The sequence below is a fragment of the Macrobrachium rosenbergii genome, chromosome 51 (assembly GCF_040412425.1).
Source record: "Macrobrachium rosenbergii isolate ZJJX-2024 chromosome 51, ASM4041242v1, whole genome shotgun sequence".
Classification (NCBI taxonomy): Eukaryota; Metazoa; Arthropoda; class Malacostraca; order Decapoda; family Palaemonidae; genus Macrobrachium; species Macrobrachium rosenbergii.
The window spans coordinates 32330888-32356341 of record NC_089791.1 but is presented as its reverse complement, the minus strand read 5'-3'; the positions used below and the strand labels follow the sequence as shown (position 1 = coordinate 32356341).

The following is a 25454-nucleotide window of genomic DNA, read 5'->3' as shown; positions in this document are numbered from 1 at the left end:
GTTTGTTTATTTTATCATTGTACTACTAGTTAAATTTTTTATTTTTACTGATGTACCATTACTTTCAAAAGTGATTGTATTATGAGAGGGGATTGAGACAGTGAGTTCCAACAGTAAGGTGTTATGTACTGTAATGGAGCCTGGATGGAAGTACAGACACACCCTACTTACAAACATTCAGAGATATAAAAAATGGAATCTCAAATTAAAACTGTGTTCAGAGTGCTTCCCTTTGCCACCTGTAAATTCAAGTTTTGTTTTGCGCACCTATTCTGTACATACAGTATATTGTGTTTCTGGATAAAAACATGCAGTACTATATTGATTTTATATCGTTCTATACTTAAAAAAGCATGAAGAGTACAGTGCAGTGACCAACTTACAAACAGTTCAACATACAAATGGCTTTCCAGAATGTAACTCGTTTGATAGTGGGGTGGTGTCTGTACCCTCATTCTCCATCGAGAAAAAGGGGCCAGGGATGAGAGGCTGGACTCTGCTAAACAACAGCAAGTCAGGCAGAGACCTGCTTTGCTTCTCAAACCAAAATGTCAGCGAGAAAACTTCTAAAATATTCTAAAATTGAGTGATGACTCATCAAAATATTGATGTGACTGGTTCATGTTATGTTGAGGTATACCATATTTTCAAGTTGTTTCCTTAAAATATTTGTAGTTTAGGATTTTGTAATTTTGCATCATTGTACAATTAGTGTATTTATTTTTTTAATAAGGGATCTCTTTATGTATTTCCCTTTACCTATTACCTCTTCCTAATGAACACCATATTCTTTGGAAGCTTATATTTCAAGTCAATGGCCCCTGTGGGCTTGTTCCATATGAACAGGTGTCATATTCTGAATAAAAATAATAATAAATTCATGCTATGAAAATGAAATTATGTTAACAAAAGAGAGCTGGGACAAAGTCTGCTGATAGTAGACTCCAGTTTGGGCTTAGTGGACAAATGCATCTGCATTCTGCAAACCATAATGGGACCAGTGATGAGAGATAGGCTTGACCCCAAGTTACTACAGACTTGTTTACTGACCTTAAGAGGGTCGTGGCAATGGAAATTTACATGCAAAGAATAAATACACTATCACAAGAAAAGTGGGTCTTGAGAAGAATACAGGATGTGTATAGTAAAATCTGTGTTCCATAGTTGGAAAAAGTAAGTGCATGAATAGAATTATTAGCCAAACCAAAATGCATTATTGCAATTGCTGGCATCCCACACAGGGGCTTAGTAGTGTCAGTGCATTTTGTGTGTCCCTTTAGTCTTCAGCTGCACTCACTTTGAAGCCTTTTACTTTAACCATTCCTGCTTCCTTTCCTCAATCATATGATCCAACCTCTCTTTAACTATTAATTCTTTGTACAACTTGGGTTTTCTGCCATTTACACCTTTAGATCGTTGTGTCATCTCTTTATTTTCTGGATCTCTCTTGCTGTCCAACCACTCCAACTCTTCTCGCTCTCCTAAGTGCTGAATGGCTGAAGGTGTCCCAGACGTTTGCTATAGAAGACGCACACTATGATGAGATGTTGACAAAATACATTTTATCTTTTACTTCTGTCTTGATTTTGTTGAGACTGTCACTTGTGACAGAACGTACTGCATGAAAATGGAGGTACTTATATGTAAACCCTTTTAGGGGGCTAGTGTCATCAATGCACCTCATGCAGTGCACTGCAGGCATTACTGAAGGTTCTTTGACATTCTCTTTCTTCCATCGTACTTTCCACCCTCTCCTAACAATTGATACTTAGTGGAACTGTGAGGTTTTTTTCTTGTTAAACCTTTCAAACCTTTTACTTTCAATAACCATTTCAGCACCTAATGACTACATAGGCCCCAGTGCTTGGCCTTTTTGTGTAAATTCTTTATTCTACTCTTCTGTACATACTATATGTAACCAAAGGACACTCAAATTTCCCCAAGTCTGCCATTATAGGTCACAGTGGGAGTTCTGTACTGGGATGTTCCTGAGTAATGGCTAACCAGGAAATTGTTGTTTAGTGGTCAAAATAAAAGTCTTGTTAAAAATTGGTTAAAACAGTCCATTCTCAGCAACAGTTTTTAGACTGAAAGGAAACTAATGCTGTTGAGGAAAAAGTGTGGCATACAGGAAAGTCATCTAAGAGTAGTTTGTAATACCAAAACAAACTAGAAAGTCTTACCATATATGTTATGTAAGCTTTGATGATGACAACTTGTGCAGTAAAGATATGCATTGGCTGGGAAGTTAAATCGCTACCCTTTATAACATTTGTGCAAGGGGATTATTATTATCATTATTATTACTAAGTAGTTTAACCAGACCATTAAGGAAATGTTTAGCTTTCAGAGGGCTTTACATAAGAGGAATGACATAAAGATCTGTAGGAGTGACTGAATCCTTCCTTAGAAAAGTTTGCCTCAAAGGGTGACAAACCCTCATCCCATTAGTTTTTTTAGTACTATGCATGGAACCTAACATTCAGTATGTGTGTGGCTACTTTAGGCTGTAAAAGATAAGCTGTCTGTGGGAATTATGGAAACTTTCAATTGTCCAACATTTATTCGTAGGAGAAATTAAGTTTTCATTCCATTACATAAATTGGAAGCTTGAAATGTAATGGATCCCTTCCCATGTGGGGGTGAACGTAGTGGTTGACCAGCTATGGTTCAAATTACTACTTGTGATCTGATTAATTGCAGACATTTCCATAAGTTATCATTTAACATCAAAGAGCCATCATCTTCAATAGGGGGTTGACTTAGTGGAATGGTTAACAACCAACTTAGACTGTGGCATTCATACCAAAATAAGTTAACACCACTGAAACACTTCCACCTTCTCTTCAAGGGAAAGTCAAAACTGTCAGAATACAGGTCTTGTTAACAGGTCAAGGAAATCAACTCTATCAAGAACAAACCGAATCAGCTAACTCTTTTAGAGCAGAAAGTCTTAAAAGTTGATTGGAATTACAACGACCCTAAACTCATTTGGTTTAGTGAGCTGAATCTTGCAGGAGCCCTCAGAACTCTGTTTCTAGTGTCTTTTTATGGATAAACCATTGAATATACAATATCTAACACGAAGGAGTTACAAAACTAATAACATAAGCATTTTCTCACTTAGGTAACATTGAGCAATAATGAGGCATCGTTATGCTTCGTATTGAGCATAAAAGAATTAGCTTCTTAAAACAAATTTTGCTTATTTTATTATTACTACTACTAGTATTATTTATTATTATTATTATTATTACTATTATTATTATTATTATTATTATTATTATTGAGGTAAAAGCAATGAGACGTTACCGAATCACAAAACTGGGTAGTGCTCAATGCCAAGGTAATATTCTACTTCTTGTAGTGATGGATGAATACATCGTCTCGACCTTTCGACGAAAAGTGCATTTCTTCACTATTTCTTATATAATTTGCCATGATTAATAAACAGTATTTAAAATGAGAGCTATATAACGAAACAAAATTCGTATTTTGTGACGTACAGAACAGAAATAAAGGTTAACATATAAAATGAGACAATACTAAATATGTTGGAGATCGGCTGTAAGGTAGAGTTTTAGAACCTTGTTGTTATTGTTCGATGTCCGCTTAACGTTTCAGGCAATCCAGGAAATTCTGTTATTTTACGACGGTAAGACGAAAATTAAACGAAGTTTTTTTTATCCCGTGTGATGTACGAAGGATCTGTAATGCGATATGTCAACGCAGAAGCATTTAAATGGCGGCCCTGGACATTTTAAAAGGACATTTTGAAAATGGCCGGGCTAGAGGCCTTCGCGATTACGATCTCAGGAGGCCATATTTTAGCGTATTATACTTATTTAAAATCTTGTTAAAAAATGTTTAGGTAAAACATTACTTCAGTGACGGGGCCTATTTTTTGCCAGTCGCCGACCGGGACTGGTTACGGCCATTTTGGGGAGGTCCGGAGGGGGTGGAAACCCCCTACCAGGTCGGGAACAGTTCTTGCCAGTCGTTGACCGGGACAGGTTACGGCCATTTTGGGGAGGTCCGGAGGGGGTGAAACCCCCCCTGCCAGGTCAGGAACAATTCTTGCCAGTCGTTGACCGGGACAGGCTTTATGGCCTTTTTCGGGGTGTCTAGGTCCGGGGGCCGAAACCCTCCCCTGCAAGGTCAGGGCATGCTGCCCTAAGTTATGTTTTGAGGGGTCCAGGGGGGTGAAACTCCCCCTGCCAGGTCAGGACTAATTCTTGCCAGTCGCTGACCGGGACAGGTTATGGCATTTTTGTGGGTGTCCGGGGGGGCAATAACCCCCGCCCCCTGCCAGGTCAAGGCATGTCGCCCTAAGTTAGTTTAGGTAGGTAAGATCTGGTTAGGTCAGGATGTAGCATTATTGGAAAGGTTATGTCTGTTTAGGCCAAGCCTAGGCTAGCCAAGGTTAGGCCGAATGGTGTAGCCTAGGACATAGGCCATAGCCCAAGCTCTGGATTAGGCCTTTGTGGTCGTCCGGGGGGTCGATCAACATGGCCTTTGTTGCGATTTTGGTGGATTGAGGGGCTGCACGGGGTGAAATAGCCCAGGCCTACTGGGTAAACTGCAGATTAAGCTGTTAGGCTACTACCACGGTCCTTTAGTTTGGTTTATATGAGGTTATGTGCAAAATGAGTGTTGTGTGGGTGTAATTTTACTATAAAGTATTTGATATTGAAGTTTTAGTAAAACTTAAAACTACAGCACTATATACTATGCCATGGCCTGGTTCCCGCCAGTCGCCAACTGGAACGTTTACCATTTTTTGTCCATGTTTATGATATTTTTGTGTCTTTTCGTTCATGTTTACGATATTTACAGTTGTTCTTTTATGTTTTCCGTTCATCCCCAAGGGGCACTGGAACAACATTGGTCACCACGGTTTCATTGGCTGTTTTCATACAGCATTATAAGCTGTCAGGCCGCAATGGTGTCGCCATTTTGTTACTTGACTGTAAGATGAAGTAGCACACAATAGTACACAGAATATTTTATTACCGTTGATGTTATATTTTATCTCAGTCATCAATTTTTCAGTTCATCTCATAATGTTTAGTACCTTGGCCCATTTTTACTTCCATGTTTCATATGCTTTGTCAGTGGAGACATGTCCAAAATACGTTTCACTTTTATTTCAAGTTACTTTGTTTGCACAACATATTAGTTCATTATTGGAAAGTTATTTACCATTATAGATCTTTTCTGATCTTGACCATTATTTCATTTCATGTCATAATGTTCCAAAAATATTTTGCAATGTTTGTGCAGCAAATGTTGTTGGTGGTGTTGCTTATGCACATTCACAAGTTTTTATGTTATTTTATAAATATTTATCAACTCACAGCTTTTATATTTGTTATAACTTGTAATTGTAATTATCAATTTTTACATAATTTTTCAACTATAGAATGGTTTGATGTTTACATTTCCTGTATTTACAACCATTCTAACGTTTCATTACTGCTATGTACTAGAGTGATGTTATTAATTACTGTACAGTATAAGAAAAGCAATAAATTTATTTAAAGTTGGACTTTGTTTGAACAACATATTAGTTCATTATTGGAAAGTTTGCCATTACAGATCTTTTTCTGATCTTGACCATTATTTCATTTCATGTCATAATGTTCCAAAATATTTTTGCAATGTTTGTGCAGCAAATGTTGTTGGTGGTATTGCTTATGTTTCCACATTCACTTTTAAGTTTTTATGTTATTTTATAAATGGTAATCAACTCAAAGCTTTTATATTGCACATGTTATAACTTGTAATTGTAATTATCAGTTTTTTTACTTTATAATTTTTCAACTATAGAATGGTTTGATGTTTACATTACACAGTTACATTTCTTGTATTTACAACAATTCCTAACCATACAACAGTTACTGAAATATAAAATACTAGAGTAAGTGGTTATTAATTATAAGAAAAAGCAATAAATCATTAGACAAGCCTGGGTGAATGAATGATGATTTGCATCTAGCCCACTGAACATTTGCATTTGGGCATAGTGATAGCCGCGTATTTGTGTTATCTTAATGGTCGTAAAGTTGATCTGTCATAAAGTTGCATAGGTTGTAAGTTGATGTAATAATATCCTGCTGTAGTATTACATCCCATGTTAAATTTGCTTGTTGCTAATTTTGCTAATTGTAGAGTTGCATGTGAATTACAATTTTGAATATTGTTTTAGTCATATTTTTACCAAGTCCTCTTATTTTCAGGGACTGCTGCTTCCATAAAGATCCGCCAAGATGATGGCCTATGCTGACATCGAGGAGGATCTGGCGTATGGGGAGGAGGAAGGCGATGAAATATCCCCAGACATCTGGCAGGAGGCCTGTTGGCTCGTCATTTCGTCTTACTTTGATGAGAAGGGCCTCGTGCGACAGCAGCTGGATTCTTTTGATGAATTTATAACCATGACCATCCAGAGGATAGTGGAGGATTCCCCTGCCATAGATCTGCAGGCTGAAGCGCAGCATGTTGGTGGCGAGTTGGAGACTCCCCCAAGACACTTGTTAAAGTTTGAGCAGATTTACCTGAGCAAACCGACCAATTGGGAGAAGGATGGCTACAATTACAGCATGATGCCGAACGAAGCACGTCTGAGGAACCTGACCTATTCGTCGCCCCTGTATGTGGACATTGTGAAAACAGTGATCAAGGATGGGGAGAAACCAATAGAACATAAAGAAGAGAAGATATACATTGGTAAAATTCCCATCATGCTTAGGTCAACGTACTGCCTACTCAGTGGTCTGACTGATCGTGATCTCCATGAAGTTAATGAATGTCCGTTGGATCCTGGAGGTTATTTCGTAATCAACGGGTCTGAGAAAGTCCTCATTGCTCAGGAGAAGATGGCAACGAACACTGTGTATGTGTTCAGCATGAAAGACGGTAAGTACGCTTATAAGTGTGAGATTCGTTCTGGAATTGAACATTCAGCGCGTCCAGTATCCACTCTGTGGGTCAACATGATGGCCAGAGGTGGTAGTAGTGCTAAAAAGTCAGCCATTGGACAGCGTATTATCGGAGTTCTTCCTTACATTAAACAGGAGATTCCTATCATGATTGTTTTCCGTGCTCTTGGGTTTGTAGCAGACAGAGACATTTTGGAACACATTATTTATGATTTTGATGACCCGAAATGATGGAAATGGTCAAGCCTTCTCTTGATGAAGCTTTTGTGATTCAGGAGCAAAATGTAGCCTTGAATTTCATTGGAGGACGTGGTGCTCGACCAGGTGTGTCAAAAGAAAAGAGAATAAAGTACGCCAGGGAAATTCTTCAGAAGGAAATGTTGCCTCATGTTGGTGTATCTGATTTCTGTGAAACAAAGAAGGCCTATTTCCTGGGTTATATGGTTCATCGACTCCTGTTAGCAGCTCTGGGTCGTCGTGAACTCGATGATCGTGATCACTACGGTAACAAGCGCTTGGATTTGGCTGGTCCTCTCATGGCACTGTTGTTTAAAGGCTTGTTTAAAATACTTATGAAGGAGGTACGGATGCATGCCCAGAAACTGCTGGACAAAGGCCAAGAATATGGGTTAGATGCTGCTGTAAAGCCAAAATTGATTACAGATGGCTTGAAGTATTCCCTTGCTACAGGAAACTGGGGAGACCAGAAGAAGGCTCATCAGGCCAGAGCTGGTGTATCTCAGGTGTTGAACAGGTTAACCTTTGCCTCCACTCTGTCACATTTACGTCGTGTCAATTCTCCCATTGGACGAGATGGTAAACTTGCGAAGCCAAGACAGCTTCACAATTCTCTGTGGGGAATGATCTGCCCTGCCGAGACCCCAGAAGGTGCCGCTGTCGGCCTGGTGAAAAATTTGGCTCTCATGTCGTACATTTCTGTAGGTTCTCAACCAGCTCCAATTTTGGAGTTCTTGGAAGAGTGGTCAATGGAAAACTTGGAAGAAATTGCTCCCTCATCTATTCTTGATGCCACAAAGATTTTTGTAAATGGTTGTTGGGTTGGAATTCACAGAGATCCTGAACAGTTGATCATGACATTGCGTAAACTGAGACGTCAGATGGACATCATTGTGTCTGAGGTGTGTATGGTGAGAGATATTCGTGACAGAGAAATTCGAATCTATACAGATGCTGGACGTATCTGTCGCCCGTTGCTGGTGGTGGAAAACAGTAAATTACTGCTCAAGAAAAGACATATTGATCTCTTGAAGGAAAGAGAGTATAATAATTTCAGTTGGCAAGATTTAGTTGCGAGTGGTGTTGTGGAGTACATTGACTGTTCAGAAGAAGAAACAATTATGATTTCCATGTCACTGGAAGATTTGGGTGTGGAAGAGGAAAAGACCTATTGTAACACATACACTCACTGTGAAATTCATCCTGCCATGATCCTTGGTGTATGTGCATCCATTATTCCATTTCCTGATCACAACCAGAGTCCCCGTAACACTTACCAAAGTGCTATGGGTAAGCAAGCTATGGGTGTGTACATTACTAATTTCCACGTGCGTATGGACACCTTGGCTCACGTGCTGTTTTACCCTCAAAAGCCTCTCGTTACCACTCGTTCCATGGAGTATCTTCGTTTCCGAGAATTGCCTGCTGGAATCAACTCTATCGTCGGCATTGCGTGTTACACTGGTTACAACCAAGAGGATTCTGTTATTATGAATTTGTCAGCTGTAGAGCGTGGATTCTTCCGTTCCTGTTTCTATCGATCATATAAAGATGCTGAAACTAGGCGCTCAGGCTTGCAGGAAGAAAATGTATTTGAGAAGCCATCCAGAGACACTTGCCAGGGAATGCGACACGCTATCTATGATAAACTGGATGACGACGGAATCATATCTCCAGGGATGCGTGTGTCTGGTGATGATGTCATCATTGGCAAAACTATAACCCTGCCCGAAAATGAAGATGAATTAGAAGGTCAGACAAGGCGGTTCAGCAAGAGAGACGCCAGTGTTTTCCTAAGAGGCTCTGAAACTGGTATTGTAGATCAAGTCATGTTAACGGTAAATGTAGATGGCGACCGTTTCACTAAAATTCGTGTGAGATCAGTGCGCATCCCACAGATTGGTGACAAATTTGCCTCCCGACATGGTCAGAAGGGAACGTGCGGTATCCAGTACAGAATAGAAGATATGCCTTTCACCGTTGAGGGCATTACTCCCGACATCATTATTAACCCTCACGCTATTCCTTCGCGTATGACCATTGGTCACTTGATTGAAGCCCTTCAGGGGAAACTCGGTGCAAACAAAGGGGAGATTGGTGATGCAACACCATTCAATGATGCTGTCAATGTACAGAAAATATCAAACTTGTTGCAGGAGTATGGGTACCACTTGAGAGGAAATGAGGTTATGTACTGTGGTCACACGGGCAGAAAGATGAATGCCCAGATTTTCTTGACCCCGACTTACTATCAGCGTCTCAAGCATATGGTGGATGACAAGATCCATTCCCGAGCAAGAGGCCCCGTGCAGATATTGGTCAGACAGCCCATGGAAGGTCGTGCGAGAGAGGGAGGCTTGCGATTTGGAGAGATGGAACGGGATTGTCAGATTGCTCACGGTGCCGCGCAGTTCCTTAAGGAACGCCTGTTCGAAGTTAGTGACCCTTACTGCATTCATGTTTGTAATTTATGTGGCTTGATGTGTATTGCAAACTTGCGCAACAATACGTTCGAGTGCAAGGGCTGTCGCAACAAGACCCAAATTTCGCAAGTCAGACTTCCTTATGCCTGTAAGTTGCTGTTCCAGGAGCTTATGGCAATGAATATTGCCCCAAGGATGATGGTGTTGAAGTAAAAACTTCAAAAATTGTACCTCTTTTTTTTTTTTTTTATTGTAAGAGTTTGGTTAGACATGACTATTTTTTCTGGGTAACATATTTTTCCTTCTAAAGATGATGAAGATTTTGACATAGATATAATAACCTCGGTGTCATGTTTAATGAATGGGATGGCTTTTAAAACTGTAAGCTTTTATTTTTTATGCCATTCATCTCTGTGGTCAAGGTCCAAAGTCATTATTTGCTTACCTAGACACAAAAAATATATTTTATAATAGTAACAGTTTTGTGACCTCAACACAAAATGGCAACATTTGTCAAAAATATATATATTACAATGGTGATGTATGGATGTGATTTTGTTTCAGCATTTACATGTCTCTACTTTGGCAGCACAAATGTCAACTGTGCTTTTGTTTTGTAAGAATTAAAATCTTTCATGAGAAAAATAAAAATATTTTATTGTAGAATTTGTATCTTCTATCACACTATACTGTTACAACTTACAATGCTTAAATGTTGTAGGTGGGTATTGTTTATTCTAGGAAAAACGTCTATTGACAGTTTTTGCTGCTTTTTCCAGGCTTGGTTATTGAAAGCAATTTGCAGGATAATCTTGAAACATTTTTGTCTCTAGATTTCAACTAATCTTCTTTTTCATAGTGTACTTGAAAATATGATATATGATCAATTGCTGTACATTTAGGCATTTGATGTAAGTTGCCATAACATTGCAGTTTAAGACAAAGTGAAAGCTTTCAGATCAGCCCAGTACTGTATCTTTGCTACTGTGAGCATTATAATGCATAAAAATATTCATACTGTGCAAAAGACTTGCTTGAAAAGTGTGTTCATTACTGCACTGAATTTCAGAGCCTGCACACTTTCTGTTAACATTGCTCGCTGGTCTTTCATGTTGATGGGAAATTCTGCCTGCTGTGTGAAGTGAGAGGAGTACCATTTTATTTCTTTTGATATGGTGAAGTATTACAGGAAGAAGGGAACAATTAGAACAACCAGTGTTATTTTGTTGTTTGTTTTGTTTCTCAGGCCATGCAGCAACCTGTTGCTGTTTGTAGCAGACCTCAAATTGAGTCTGCTGCAAGAATGAGGTAACTTAGCACCTAATTCCACAAATCAGTGCCTAGTACTTGGTGCCACTGACCTTAAAGTTCTGTGCAAGTAGAAATGGGTCACAGGGGTGTTTGAACAGTAAACAGAATGAAAGGGCTCTTGTTAGTGGAGATAAATATTCTATTGTTGTTCTTACAGGTCTTCTTGTAATAAATTGTCTCGCATCAAAGTGTCATGTGTCAAACATGTCAAACAGCAGACTATTCTAAGGTTACTTGCAACAGATAGCATTTTGTATCACACAGAAAGAGCACTGAGCAATGGAAACAAAAGCAACCGTGTGCATACATGAAGTGAACACTAGCATCTCTTAATGATTTTTTTATACAGAGAGGGACAATGATACACACACTTTAGTATAAACTTCATTCAGAATCATATACAGCTTCAAGAAATAAAATAGCAATACGTGTCATTTACAATCACTCTCTACAAAGACAAAACGCAGTGTTCCATGGACATTGTGTTAATATCTGAGGAAGCCCAAACTATTCCCTCGGATTGAATGAATATTGTCCCAGAAATTGTTACTGCTTACAACCAATTAGGTAGAACGAGTGGAACTAGCAAATGCCTCGTTAACAATACCAAGATGAACGGTCCAAGTTATGCAAGAGTTCAGTACCTGTACAGCATGACGAGGCTACTGATTATTAGCTTGTAAGTACTGAAACTTGAAAACAAACCTGTTTAAACCAAGAGGTAAAATTTAAGACAATAAAACATCCAAAGGTGGCAAGATTCACTTTGGAAACCTGTTAAACACACTGAATGGACTGCAGGTAGATTCTACCCAAACAGCCTCTTTCTCTCTATGGTAATTGTGACTACCATAAATTGTGAAAGTATGAACCCCGGCTTCACGTTACAATACCGGCAAACCAGAGAAATATAGTAATGTCAAACCTCACAACCAAGTATATTAATATGCATTTAATAGTATATGAAGGAAAATATATTTAAATGTATATATGGTTTTATGAGAGATGTAGAAATTTTGACAATGCATAATTCATGGAACCAGATGAGATGCACTGAGGAATGTGGTTATTTAGAACCCAGTGTAACAGCACTCACTGTAGAATTTTACAAATACTATACTGGACTTAATACCTCAACAATGCAAAGTCTACGGCTACATCTGGTGAACGATATAAATTATTCAAGAGTAGTTTTGCAGGGCACCGAGCCCCATTTCTGCACACTAAAGGAATGGAGAAAACCAGAGGGCAGAGGTTGTCATACTGAACATTTGGTACTTTCCAGTGTGAGCACTTCACTCTTTTTTAACTTTTCATCTGTACCATCTCATCGTTTCAGCCCAAAATCTTTGAGTGCTATTTATTCTGGTTTTCACTTTCCATTAGAACCCAGTTTTCACTTTCCATTTGAACTAACACATTAGGCCAGTCCGATGAGAGCAGAAATGCATCTCAGTGGTCTGGTTCTACTAAATTAAAACCAGAACAATAGAGGTGATAATGATTAAAAAAAAAAAAATGGAGTGTGATGGATAACAATCAGTGATTGCATATCTGGAGTGACTGATTAGTCAAGATTAAACAGGTTAATCAAAATTATTCGTTACTACATTTTAACAACAATATAAATGTTTTACACAGACAAAACTTAATGCTTTCTTCAAAAACTTACTAAAAACCTTAAACAATCAAACACTATCTACGTATTCCTACACTTACAGCTAGAAATATGTTGATACATCACTGTTTCATGTACAAAACTCAAACCCTTCCTCAGGCTGCCCTAACTGATATGCATACTTTTATATAACAAAAGCATGTGCACAAACACCACACAACACAGCATGTGAAAAGTAAATTGACCAATCCATCTTATTCTAATGAAGTAGGTTCATTAACCTGAAAGGAAGGGATTCCTTCCAAGTGTACAAATTTTACTTGGTCCTCCTCATCCTTTGATTATGTTCCCTATTTTAATTGGGATTTAAATGAATTCTCAGCAAGTTCATCTCATTATTAATATTAAATTTTGAACCAGAAAGCACTCACCGAAAGTCCTGCAAATCCTCCCAAATCCAACAACTGAAAGGTAACGATTTTGTGTACGGTGTGATGTCAACAATAAAACCTGTTGCTGGAAAACTGGACAACAGTATACATTCTACCATAATTGAAAAATGGGAGCATTCCAACCATGTCAAAAGCAATATACAACTGCAAAATTCTTTGTCTGCTTTGACTCATAAAACCTTGAATAATTGAAATCATTCTCACATACAGTATTCCTAATTGGAACTAAATTCTCATGACTGCTGGGCCATTCCTAACTCCAAAAGATCTGGTCTGAAAAACTTGCGAAAGGTGACTGTTGGATGAAGAAGAGACCAAGGGCAATATGAAATACTATAAAATATAAAATGGAAGCAACACTGTTTAAGGGGCAAGTGCCCATAAAAATAACTAAAAATGTGGAAAGCAAAACTACTGCATAGTCAATAAATACGGTGGCAGCCAGTATTAATCTTGCATGTGGCAAAGTAGTTAACACACCAACCTTTCACTCTTTGTACTACATGCTATATATATACATATATCTGGAAAGTAGCCCAATTATTGAGGGCATAATAAAACATACTGAACTTAACAGAATTAACACCAGAGAAGTTTTACTGCCTTGCATAAAATGGAGCCTAAACAGTTTTACTGCCTTGCATAAAACAAGACTAAACAACAAATGGAGTATCATTCAAATATGATAAGATATATATCATCTTGAGGTAATTCAATGATAATAGTTATTACTGTACCGATTAATGGTGTGACTTCAGTTCACAATAAGATCTACTGCTCAGTCAGAAAATAATTCTTTGGCAGCAACAGCCTGCCAACACTTACTGCATATGTAACCTGCCGTCCCAAAAGCAGTTATGATTATCGCGAAACCAATTTTTTTTTTTTTTTTTAAGCAAACATTAACCACACTATTGAATAACACTTTTTACTTATCACAGGTTCCAATAAAATAAATATGTTCAAAAGCACTACAGTAATTTCTTATGCCTGCTATTCTTTTAAATGCAAAAAAACACACCCTTGTATTTTCCTTTACCCTAAACACTATATAAGAAAGATCTCTTTAACATAGCTTTTATGAAAAACAATAGAAGAACCCTTAATTATATTTCCGTGACCTACGCTTATGCTCGACATTCATTTACGGTTGGGCGAAACAATACCTCTCTTCTCACAATTGTGTGTACAGTATATGAACGTCGATGCTCATTCTGAGACAGTGTATGTTCGTGTGTGTTAAACGGTGTAAAACCAGTGACCCTAAACCTTTGAAAAATTAGTCTGTAATAAGTTTTGAAAAGCTGGGTGATGTTTGTTTATGCTCTCAATAATATGCAGTCTCAAGACATAAACCTGCAATTGTTTGAATAAATTAGTTCCGGTGGCAAATGGTATGTAGGTATTGCATTTTCCTCCTCAACAACACTGAGTCTATTTAAAAAAGTAATCCCTCACGAAAGAAAGTGTTCTTGAAAGTGTAGGGGGACGCAAGAACTTTTGATCTGGCTAGTTCACATCCATGCAAAGTTTCTTTTTAAAGTCTTTGTAAAAATATACAAGTCGAGAAGCATCTTTTTGAAAGGTGATAGCTATGGAAAGTTGACATGAGATTCAAATACTTTTTAAGAGGACCTACTGCTCTATAATTTGGCAAATTATAAAGACTAACCTTCACGTTTTCTTTATAGAATAAAAATGAGAAGCTTACATAATTTTTTATGACCAGTCATTCCTCTTCACTTGAAAAATATAGTGACTAGTATCACAAATCTGTACAACACACTAAGATGCACTGTAGAGACTAGGTGCTTCTATCAAAGTATATCAATAAAAAGTATGAAAACTGACTTTACATTATCACAAACCATGCTTCAAAAGCAAGTTAAAAAATGAATGACTGCAAACAGTACTCTAAAAGGAAAGCAGACCCTTAGAATTTTACTTATTTTCTACATATAACGATGGAGTTTGATTGCCTAATAAAAGCACAGCAAGGGCTGCCATGCCAGAGTAATATTTTTTCTTATTCTTATGATGTTTTTCCAATTTCCACCTTACGTTGTATTGCCCTATGGAAGTTATACACTCCAGAATCTATTAACCCTGCTACAGTAAAAACTCCACCAATAATGGCACATAAACCTGTTAGAAAGTGTCCGAGAGACTTCTTCTTTTCTGTGTACTTCACCATCATTGGTGATAACTCATACGTAAAGAAAACACCTGGGATGCCAGTCTCTCCCATTCCCATCTGAAGTGACTTTGAATGCTGAGTAACAGAAAACTGGTTTGTTGCAAGTGTTGAGCCATCCACCTTTTCATATGTGGTAGGTACAACTTTAAGGTAATAATTAACAGATCTGGGCCCCTTCTCTGTATTAAATTCTGTTCCATCCATAGGATTTGTTTTCCCCGGAATATTGATGCCAAAACTCAAGTGGCGGATGCGATGAGACAAGTCAAAGTCGGACGTCCTGTACTGCGCAACATCGTGGATGTGGAGGTGATTATGTTGGAATGATTTTCCTGGGGCCAGATGGAAGTTTCCCCCAACACGATTGACTTCCAAATAACCATATATTTGGCAGCCTTCTTTTGGAAGTTCTGTGGACTCTACCAGCTTCCCTTCTTCAACACACTGAGCCAAGTTTCTGAGAGGTGGAAGAGCCCATCCTTTGGTTCGGTAAGCTTCTTTGACTTCATCGCAAGTGTTACAGCACTTGTCAGCTGCACCGTAACAACTTCCGCACTTGGGCTCTGTTGAGATTTCTTCTGCTGTTGTTGTCTTGTTGTCTGCAGAAATGTCTCGCTTGACGACATGGCCGATGTGTTCTTGCTTCTCAGGGTCATCAATGGGCCTTCCTTCCATATCCAGCTTGCGCTTGTAGATATTATGCTGGATGTTCACATGCTGCTCACCGCTGAGATCCATTGCATCCAGACTTAAAAGATTACAAGGTATTCTAGGGAAGACAACATCGAGGTTGATGCGGAGTTTGCTTCCACGTGTCGTATCCACAAAGAGATCCTCTGCTATGCGTGGGGTGACAAAGTCATACAATTCTGATAAAAACAGTAAAGTCATGACTATCACGGCTATGATAGTTACCGCAGCACCTGAGAAGGTCTTCACTTGGAAGTCCTCAAGAGTTTTCGGATAAGCATCGAGATGTCGGAGTTTTTCGGCAACAGATTTACTGATTGACACCATTTTAATGATACTGCAGAAAAAACAATGAAGAAAAATATCTGCTTGATGCTGGAATCAGGTTTCTCTAGTATTTGCTACTTGCTGATTTTACATATTCACACCTGAAAGGAAAAAAAAAAAAACTATACAACAGTGCCATACACATAATATAATAACATAATATTATTTAACAATATAATATTCAACAATAGTACGGAGTAAAATAATTTTGCTTAAAAATCATCAGGAATAAAGGCATACATTTTTCTAAGTTTTCCTGTACAATTTTACAATATTTTTATTCTATGCAACACTGGAAATTGAAAGTATACAGGAAAACACATCTACGATCAGTTGGTGTTCTATAATTAATCTTACTGTGTTTAAACTGTGATGCCATATTCAGTGGTTGCTCCTCTTCCAATAAAACCATAGCAATCGTTTTTGTAGTTCGTTACTATTTGGAGAAACTCGAGATGTCATTGCACAGTTGCAATGTGCAGTGTTGTATATTTTAAAACATTACTTTCTGTTTGACAAGTAATACTGTTTGTTCGTTCATGTGTTATGCTGTTGCTTCATAATGCTTCCAACTCATTTTCATAAGCACCTACTCTTAAGGTTGTGAACAGCTTTTACCATTTCTTCATTCCCAAAACTAGAAACAGCTCAGCTTAACAACTGTCATGAAGAGAATTCTTGACAGTTTTTAGCAATGGCACTCATTCTAAAAGGCTTTTTTGATTGCTATTCATAAGATTCTGCTGACTATGATATTCATTTCCACCAGGAATACTTAGTAAACTAATACAACTGTTGTTGTGCAACTGGCACTTCAAAAATTCAAGCAAAAATGCAACGCATTACTACCCTAAAGCAATTCTCCTTGTATTTTAATAATTTACTTCCTTTATGTATTTGTTTATACATTTATTTTTTCTGTCCTATTTTTCATCTTCTGAATAATAATAATAACAATAATAATACTAATAACAATGATCTCACTTTGGATGCCAGGTACTACCTTAACTAACCTGACCCTAAGGTTGTTTTAGCCTCTCACCATAGTTCCCCACCTCATTACACAATCAGGGTTACTAGGAATTAAGGAAATACTGATGATATTAATAAATATCAAATTTATCAGAATCACATCAAAAACAATCTGAAAAGCCAAAGACTATATTTATACTATTCCAAAAAGGCACCACACTGTAAAGAATGTGAGAATAGATATAGCCTGACCAAAGATTTCCAGACTGTTGCATGAAAGAAAAAAAAATGTAGAGGCAAGGAAAAAAAAACAATGTTGAGGCTAAACTTAAAGGGGGAAAATTGTTTATTTAAAACTGGAAGCTATTACTGCACCCCCTCTGGTTTGGTAACTAACACTTTACATGCAAATTGGGCACCGCCCGCCGTAGTCTAACCTACTAAGCCCGCCGTAGCCTAACCTACTATGCCCACCATAGCCTAACCTACTAAGCCTGCCATAGCATAACCTATTAAGCCCACCATAACCTAGCTAACCCACTGCCCACCAACCTAGCCTAACCTACTAAGCCCACCATGCCAAACCTACTAAGCCTGCCATAGCATAACCTATTAAGCCCACCATAGCCTAAATGCTGTAGCCTAACCCACTAAGCCCGCCGTAGCCTATCCTACTAAGCCTGCCGTAGCCTAACCTACTATGCCCACCATAGCCTAACCTACTAAGCCTGCCATAGCATAACCTATTAAGCCCACCATAGCCTAACTGCTGTAGCCTAACCCACTAAGCCTGCCGTAGCCTAACCTACTATGCCTGCCATAGCCTAACCTACTACGCCTGCCATAGCCTAACCTCCTAAGCCTGCCGTAGCCTAATCTAAGCCTACCATAGCCTAACCTACTAAGCCTGCTGTAGCCTAACCTACTAAGCCTGCTGCAGCCTAACCTAAGCCTGCTATAGCCTAACCTACTAAGCCTGCCGTAGCCTAACCTCCTAAGCCTGCCGTAGCCTAATCTAAGCCTACCATAGCCTAACCTACTAAGCCTGCTAGCCCAACCTAAGCCCAAAAAAGCCTGCCTACTAGCCCTAGCCTACTAAGCCTGCTATAGCCTAACCTACTAAGCCTGCCGTAGCCTAACCTACTAAGCCTGCCGTAGCCTAACCTACTAAGCCTGCCGTAGCCTAGCCTACTAAGCTACCACACCCTAACCTACGAACCCTACCCTCCTAAGCCTGCCGTAGCCTGACCTACCAGGCTAGCCTTAGCCCGCCGCAGGTTACGGCCGTGACCTTCCCAAACGAAAGCAAAGGAAGACTCACCCAAAGGCTCCTCAGAATCCCTCCGGGACCAGACAGGTGTAACAGGTGCGCGCGTATCACTTCCGGCGCCGAAATCCCGTCGGGGGCCTTTGGTGTTGATTACGTGGATCTGTCCAATTTGTTTATTTGTCAATGTCAACAAGGTGTAACCACAGAGACAGTGTGACAAAGTCTAGATGCCATATTTTTGTCTATTTCTTGTCCGCCATCTTGCTACTCCAAGGCGAGGATTAAATTTTAGGGTTATTTTTGGGGTTATTTTGTAAAGTAACTACGATTATAGGAGTTATGGACACTCATCGTTATCAAGGTTATTTTTTATAATATAAATTATAGGCGTTACTGACACTCATCGTTACCAAGGGTTATTTTTGGGTTATTTTGTAAAATAACTGCGATTATAAGAGTTATTGTTAGCACTAGTCGTTACCATAAATAAATTTAGCAAGGACTCTTTTTTTAAAATTAATTACGATTATGGGCGTTAGAGTTATTTTTGGGTTATTTTCAGTTTTTTTAATTTTGTTTACTACGATTATAGGCAGCATTGACACTCATCGTTAGCATAAATAAATTCAATAAGATTTATGTTACCAAAATATTCTACGATTATGGGGGCTCTGGACTTTCATCGTTATCATAAATAAATTCAGTAAAAGCTCTCATCAATATCATACATAAATTCCAAACAAACTTGAGTCTCAGTGTCATTCACTTTTAATAAATGAATTTATTTGCACACGACTTGTTTCAACTTTAGTCACTTTTGTTAAATCGCTTTTTTAAATCAGAAAGTTGGTGTGGTGCGTATCGTCTTTCAGTTATTATCTCAGGAAATCGCCCTTTCAAACGATGTATAAAATATGAAAAGCTTTTGATGTTAATCTAGTCCAAAAGAACAGATTAAAATAGAATTTAGTTGGGGTTGAGGCGAGGTAAGCAAACCAGGACTGAACAATGTGTAGGACAGTCATCGCACTTTCTGCAGAACTTGTTGAAAGCTCTCTCAGACAATAACCGCCGTGGTATTCATTTAATCTTGGCCACAAAGACTGCCTAGACCCAAAAAGAATCAAAGAGAAACAAAAGTAAGGCTTATTGTAAACACTGGCATTTGCATCGAGGTGAAATAACAGCGTGACTTTTTAAATATTTTTTTTCTACATGTGCCAACTAGGGTAATAGACTTAACGTTTGTTTTTGCTTTCTACGACTGACATCTACGTAACTTAGCAAGATGAAGGTACCATATAGGTTTTTTCTTTAAATAAGAGGCAAATTAGTTACATAGTTGAAAACGAGAACGAGAAAGAATGGAAGGAGTTGAACAGCAAAAGATCACGTGCTCACGGGTGCACACGGAGCCTAGACCTAATGACGGGATTTATTTCAGCTTTCTTGATTACCCAGATTAATAATATTACAGCTGAGAGCGTGTTGCAAGCCGGCTATTTTCCGTGTGACACATTTGAGCCTAGTGGTGGGCGTATGAAGAAGAAGAAGAAGAAGAAGAAGAAGAAGAAGAAGAAGAAGAGAGAGAGAGAGAGAGAGAGAGAGAGAGAGAGAGAGAGAGAGAGAGAGAGAGAGAGAGAGAGAGAGAGCTGTTTCTTTTACTCCGGAATTATCTTCGCCTTTGTTATCGCTTCAGGTTGTTAGCGTCTTTTTCTTACTAAACAGCAGGACATTTGACCATTCTTTTCCTTTTTTTCAACTTGACGAACCATTCTTTTTCAGTCTGCCGAACAATATTTTTTCTTTTTTTTCCCATCTTCTTCCTCTTTTCGCGTGTCGTCAGTAAATCTGGTCATCAGTACACGAGGAATATAACGAACAAGGGAGCCGTTGCAGAGGAAAATCTTGTCTCCTACTATTACCATAATTAAGGGCCGCCTCTCACAACAGTTTCTACGGGGATGTGGTGGTGGTGATTGGAGAGAGAGAGAGAGAGAGAGAGAGAGAGAGAGAGAGAGAGAGAGAGAGAGAGAGAGAGAGAGAGAGAAACCAAAAGTTGCTAACTGAGGAATATGTACGTAGGTGGTGGTGTCGTGCATGTGCATTCCCCGTCTCTTCTAAAGTCGCCTGTTTAGAGATGATTGGTCAGTTCCCTTTGGTTGTGAGGCGTTTGATTGCTTTAAGTTGTGTATACACAAGTGCTGTTACGTTACGTCATGTTACGTCCGTTACGTCATGCGTCATGTTGCGCCATGTTACGTTACGCAATGTTACGTTCGTTACGTTATTATGTTACGTTGCGTCGTGTTACAGGGCACACACATGCGAACCGAACCTTGTATTGTAACCGATTCTTGTAACAAAAACGGTTCCTCGAACCCGAACCCGCGAGGTTCGAGGCTCCGTTCGCCCTCCGTCCCGGCAAATGTCGGTTTTGGGCCCGGAATCAAAGGGAGGACTCTTTGCACGTTACGCAGTGTGTGGGGACCTGGGTAACAACAGAGGTTGTAACTTTTGTCACGACGTAACAAGTCAGGCTGATTGGTTGAGGAAGAGGTCCTGGAACTTGTTCTAGTAACCTTGATTGCCACCAACTATTTCGAGACAGACTGATGATCGCTGTGGATTGCAATGAAGTGACGTGCTTAACGTGGTTACGGTTCGTCCTCAACATTCTGACACCTTGTAACCGTAGATGCGTAACTCAGTTACACATACAAGGTTCGACGGCTCTCATGTGTGTACCCACCTTTACTTAACGCCATGTTTTACGTTACGTTACGCCACGTTACGTTAATTTAGCCCATACTGGGTTGAAGCCAGAAGTGGAGAGAGAGAGAGAGAGAGAGAGAGAGAGAGAGAGAGAGAGAGAGAGAGAGAGCGAGGATAGACCTATGTATAGAGATACTCCATTATATGAGGGGCGGCGTAACAAGGTGCCAAGCGCCACCGACCCTGGTTTTTTTATTGTGAGCGAGCAGCTAAAGTAAGCACTATCCTGTACACATACTTTTTGTCCCCTTATGTTACTGGCAAAAGGTTTCCATTTTCGCCCTTAGCGATTCTCACTGCTACATCATAAGACTCTGTCATAAAAAGACAACCAGTGGACTGTAATGATGTTTTTGGTCGGTAATTGTTTTTGTTTTATAATATTTTCATGGAAATTTTACTCAGATATGTTATAATAATAATTTTAGAGCATTATTAGGATAAATATTTTAGGTTGTTTTCAAAAAACATGCTTTAATTGCCGTTGAAAACATTTTCATTGTGTTCATTAACACTTTACAATCTTACATTACACTTTTGTGGTTGTGGCCGCTAAATGACAAAACATACTATAATGATTTTTGCATATGTAATACACATAAATTTCAAAATGAGTTCATAGAAATCGTTTGGCTGGTTTTTCTTTTATAAGCGTTTTTCATAGTTGGCAAACTTTGAGTTTTTATCATTTTTAAAAACGGCGCTTGGCACCCATGTTTTATCTTCTTTGAGAGATTGAGTGATAACTTATTTGTTACGCTTTGACGTTACGTTAATTTATAGAGATACTCCATTATATCTTCTTTGAGGTTGAATAACTTATTTGTAAAGTACGCTTTTGAGTGGAGAGAGAGAGAGAGAGAGAGAGAGAGAGAGAGAGAGAGAGAGAGAGAGAGAGAGAGAGAGAGAGCGAAAGGATAGACTTCTATGTATAGAGATACCCATTATATCTTCTTTGAGAGATTGACTAACCATTTGTATATCTTCTTTGAGAGAGAGAGAGAGAGAGAGAGAGAAGAGAGAGATAGAGAGAGAGAAAGGATAGACCTATGTATAGAGATACGCTTCTTTGAGAGATTGAGTGAGTAAAATACGCTTTAGACGGGAGAGAGAGAGAGAGAGAGAGAGAGAGAGAGAGAGAGAGAGAGAGAGAGAGAGAGAGAGAGAGAGAGAGAGAAAGGATAGACCTATGTATAGAGATACTCCATTATATCTTCTTTGAGAGATTGAGTGATAACATATTTGTAAAGTACGCTTTTGACGTGGAGAGAGAGAGAGAGAGAGAGAGAGAGAGAGAGAGAGAGAGAGAGAGAGAGAGAGAGAGAGAGAGAGAGCGAAAAGGATAGGACCTATGTATAGAGATACTCCATTATATTTTCTTTGAGATTGAGTGATAACATATTTGTAAAGTACGCTTTTGATAAGATAGAGAGAGAGTAGAGAGAGAGAGAGAGAGAGAGAGAGAGAGAGAGAGAGAGAAAGACCTTGTATAGAGATACTCCATTATATCTTCTTTGAGAGATTGAGATAACATATTTGTAAAATACGCTTTAGACGAGAGAGAGAGAGAGAGAGAGAGAGAGAGAGAGAGAGAGAGAGAGAGAGAGAGAGAGAGAGAGAGAGAGCAAAATGTGTTTTTGGGCAAGGGTAGGCCTATCGAACTGAATTGAATATAGAATTTAGGCCAAAGGCCAAGCACTGGCACCTATGAGGCCATTCAGCGCTGAAACAGAAATTGACGTTAAGAGGTTCGAAAGGCGTAACAGGCGGAAAACCTCGCAGTTGCACTCTGAATCTGTTAGGGGAGGGTGGAAAGTAAGATGGAAGAAGGAGAATATGAAAGGAAGTGCAGTAAACGGAACGAAAAGGGTTGCAGCTAGGGGCCGAAGGCACGCTGCAAAGAACCTTAAGTAACGCCTACAGTGCACCGCATGAGGTGCACTGACGATACTACTTCCCTACGGGAGTTAGGCCTATCTGTAGAGGTACTTAATTCATTATATTTCTTTTTGAGAGGTTGAGTGATAATATATTTATATAATTATATGTTGTACAAGTGGAGAGAGAGAGAGAGAGAGGGGGCGGCCGGGGCAAGACGGAGAAGAAGAAAAAGGACGAAAATCACTGAAATTTTCATCAAGATACTAATCTCTTCGTAAGTTGGCTTTTTTGCTTTTCTTTCTGGATTCTGGATTCGAAATCTTACGTACTGATTCTGTCTGTCGTATTTTATCTCCTTTCTTTTTTAAATATCAGACTGTCATCCGATTTAAAGTTGTTTCCTAGTTCCTAAGCGCTCACCCCACAAACACAGTTGCGGGCACACTTTATTCTCTTGTTTTTTTTTTTTTTCACCATTTGAATCGTCTTTAGCGTTACTTTATTTGATCGTACTTCAAACTGTTTGTTTTTAATTCTTGTCCACTGCCCTTTTCTGCAACAATTTCGACTCTGCTTTTAACACCTCTTTTTCTTTTTAACTGAGGCGAAGCCATGCTATTAGCTTTTGCATCCATCGCTTTCCAGGTTACCAAAGTTCTTAATTTTCAGGGCTAGTCTCATATATTCCCCAGTTTTCTGTTGGGGGGTTTCGGGGTCTCTGAAGTAACGTCAAGATCTTTTGTTTATGGTTTTACACCTGGATAAATGTTCGGTGCTGTCCTCTTCCACACTGCAGATATTACAGACCTCGTCCTTATATTTACCCCTGACGTTAGCCTTCAAGTCTAACATACTTATTTACAAATATCTTCTTCTTTCTTGTCACCCAGTGACGTCAGGTAGTTTATGCACTGACTAGATGTTTGTAAGTATTTGCCTAGGCTATCATTTCTTTTAATTATCTCTTGTTTTCATCGTACTGATTGTAACCTTTGTTGTGTGACGCCAGAGTGGCTGCAACTAACCAATCAGTCTGCCTTACAAGATAATAGTCCGTTCACGACTTGTTTCTTGGAAAAAATTTTTGGAAAAACACAAATGTAAAAACATGAAAAAAAAAACCACCCGTGAGTTGCTGTGATGCATTTTATTAGCTAAAAATCATTGTTAAGCATTAAAGGAAGTTTTAAGAAAATGCGAATTTTAAGATAGATAAAGATTTAATTCATCTTCACTCGATGGGTCATTAATGGTTTGAAATATGTTTACAACAATATTTACAGTTTCAGCAGAAGCACACAGACAGACAAAATCACAAATTGTACTTTTCATGATACCACCAAAATAAATATCAAACAACCCTTTCCCCCTCCGAGTTTGGTTGTGCATATAAAGCGTAGCTCACCTGAAGAGACCTCGGAACAGAAAAATGGTCAAGACAATTCACATTTCCAGATTTGGTCAAAACTTGCTGCTCCATTTGGTGGTACTTTACAGTAGACTCAGGCTAAAGCATTTCCATACGAGGTCTTACATTATAGGTACACAATAGCAAAATTTTGTACAACAATTTTGAACTCTTGTTTCTGAAGAAAGCAACTCATCGTAGGTTGCTGCGCAAGCCACTCGGTTATGTAAGGTCGTGACTCTCGTGAGTCATCCTCTCTCTCTCTCAGTGATACACTCTTCATTAAGCAACAAATGAATCGGACATACGCGCTCAACATTCTGAACAATAATAATAATAATAAAACAACTTATGAAGGCTAAGAGGCTGGCAACTACTCCGCCGAGGGTAAACTCAAGTAATTAGTAGTCATGCTTCAACTCAATCAACTTGGATTATCAAACCAACTGCGTTCTATACCCGTTTGTAGCCCAACTTCCAAGAATGAATGCCGGTCACGTGATCATAAAATAAGAAAGTCAATCTGGGGTCAACATCGCTGGGTAGTTTCAAAATATGCAATGTACAGTTTCGATGGAGAACACTATGTGGAAAAGGGAAGACGTGACAAATCGTTTGTATGTTCTCAAAGAAAGCTAGACTTAGACCGAGGTTCGTAGTGTATGGTAGCTCACAAGCTTGGCGCCGGTCTCAAATGTGGTGTCCCAACGGACAAACAGACAAATGCACACACACACACACACGCGCGAATGTACAGTTTTGATGAAAAAAAAAATGTGGAATAGGGATGACGAGAAATTCGTTTCGTATGTTCTCAAAGAAAGCTAGACTTAGACCGAGGTTCGGACAGTGCAGAGTAGCTCAGAGACATGACGCTGGGAACTATGGCCTCCCAACAAACCAACAAACGCACGCGCACCCACACATGCATGACCAAACCTTCCCCGTTCGA

General features: G+C 39.0%; 2 protein-coding genes across 2 annotated transcripts; one reads left to right on the top strand and one right to left on the bottom strand.

Moving 5' to 3' along the window:
* The first annotated feature begins 3571 nt into the window (after positions 1 to 3571).
* RpII140 (RNA polymerase II subunit RpII140) lies at positions 3572 to 10264 on the top strand. Its single transcript, XM_067095232.1, is given in 3 exon segments — positions 3572 to 3655; positions 6240 to 7164; positions 7167 to 10264. Coding segments are annotated over 2 exon segments (3543 nt in total). The 5' UTR covers positions 3572 to 3655; positions 6240 to 6269; the 3' UTR covers positions 9815 to 10264.
* Positions 10265 to 11283: 1019 nt separating this feature from the next.
* LOC136833295 (endoplasmic reticulum-Golgi intermediate compartment protein 3) lies at positions 11284 to 18721 on the bottom strand. Its single transcript, XM_067095234.1, has 2 exons — positions 18490 to 18721; positions 11284 to 16297 (listed from the first exon to the last, which is right to left on the bottom strand). Exon 2 carries the CDS (start codon positions 16194 to 16196, stop codon positions 15015 to 15017), a length of 1182 nt encoding a protein of 393 aa, XP_066951335.1. The 5' UTR covers positions 16197 to 16297; positions 18490 to 18721; the 3' UTR covers positions 11284 to 15014.
* Between the last annotated feature and the right edge of the window lie 6733 nt (positions 18722 to 25454).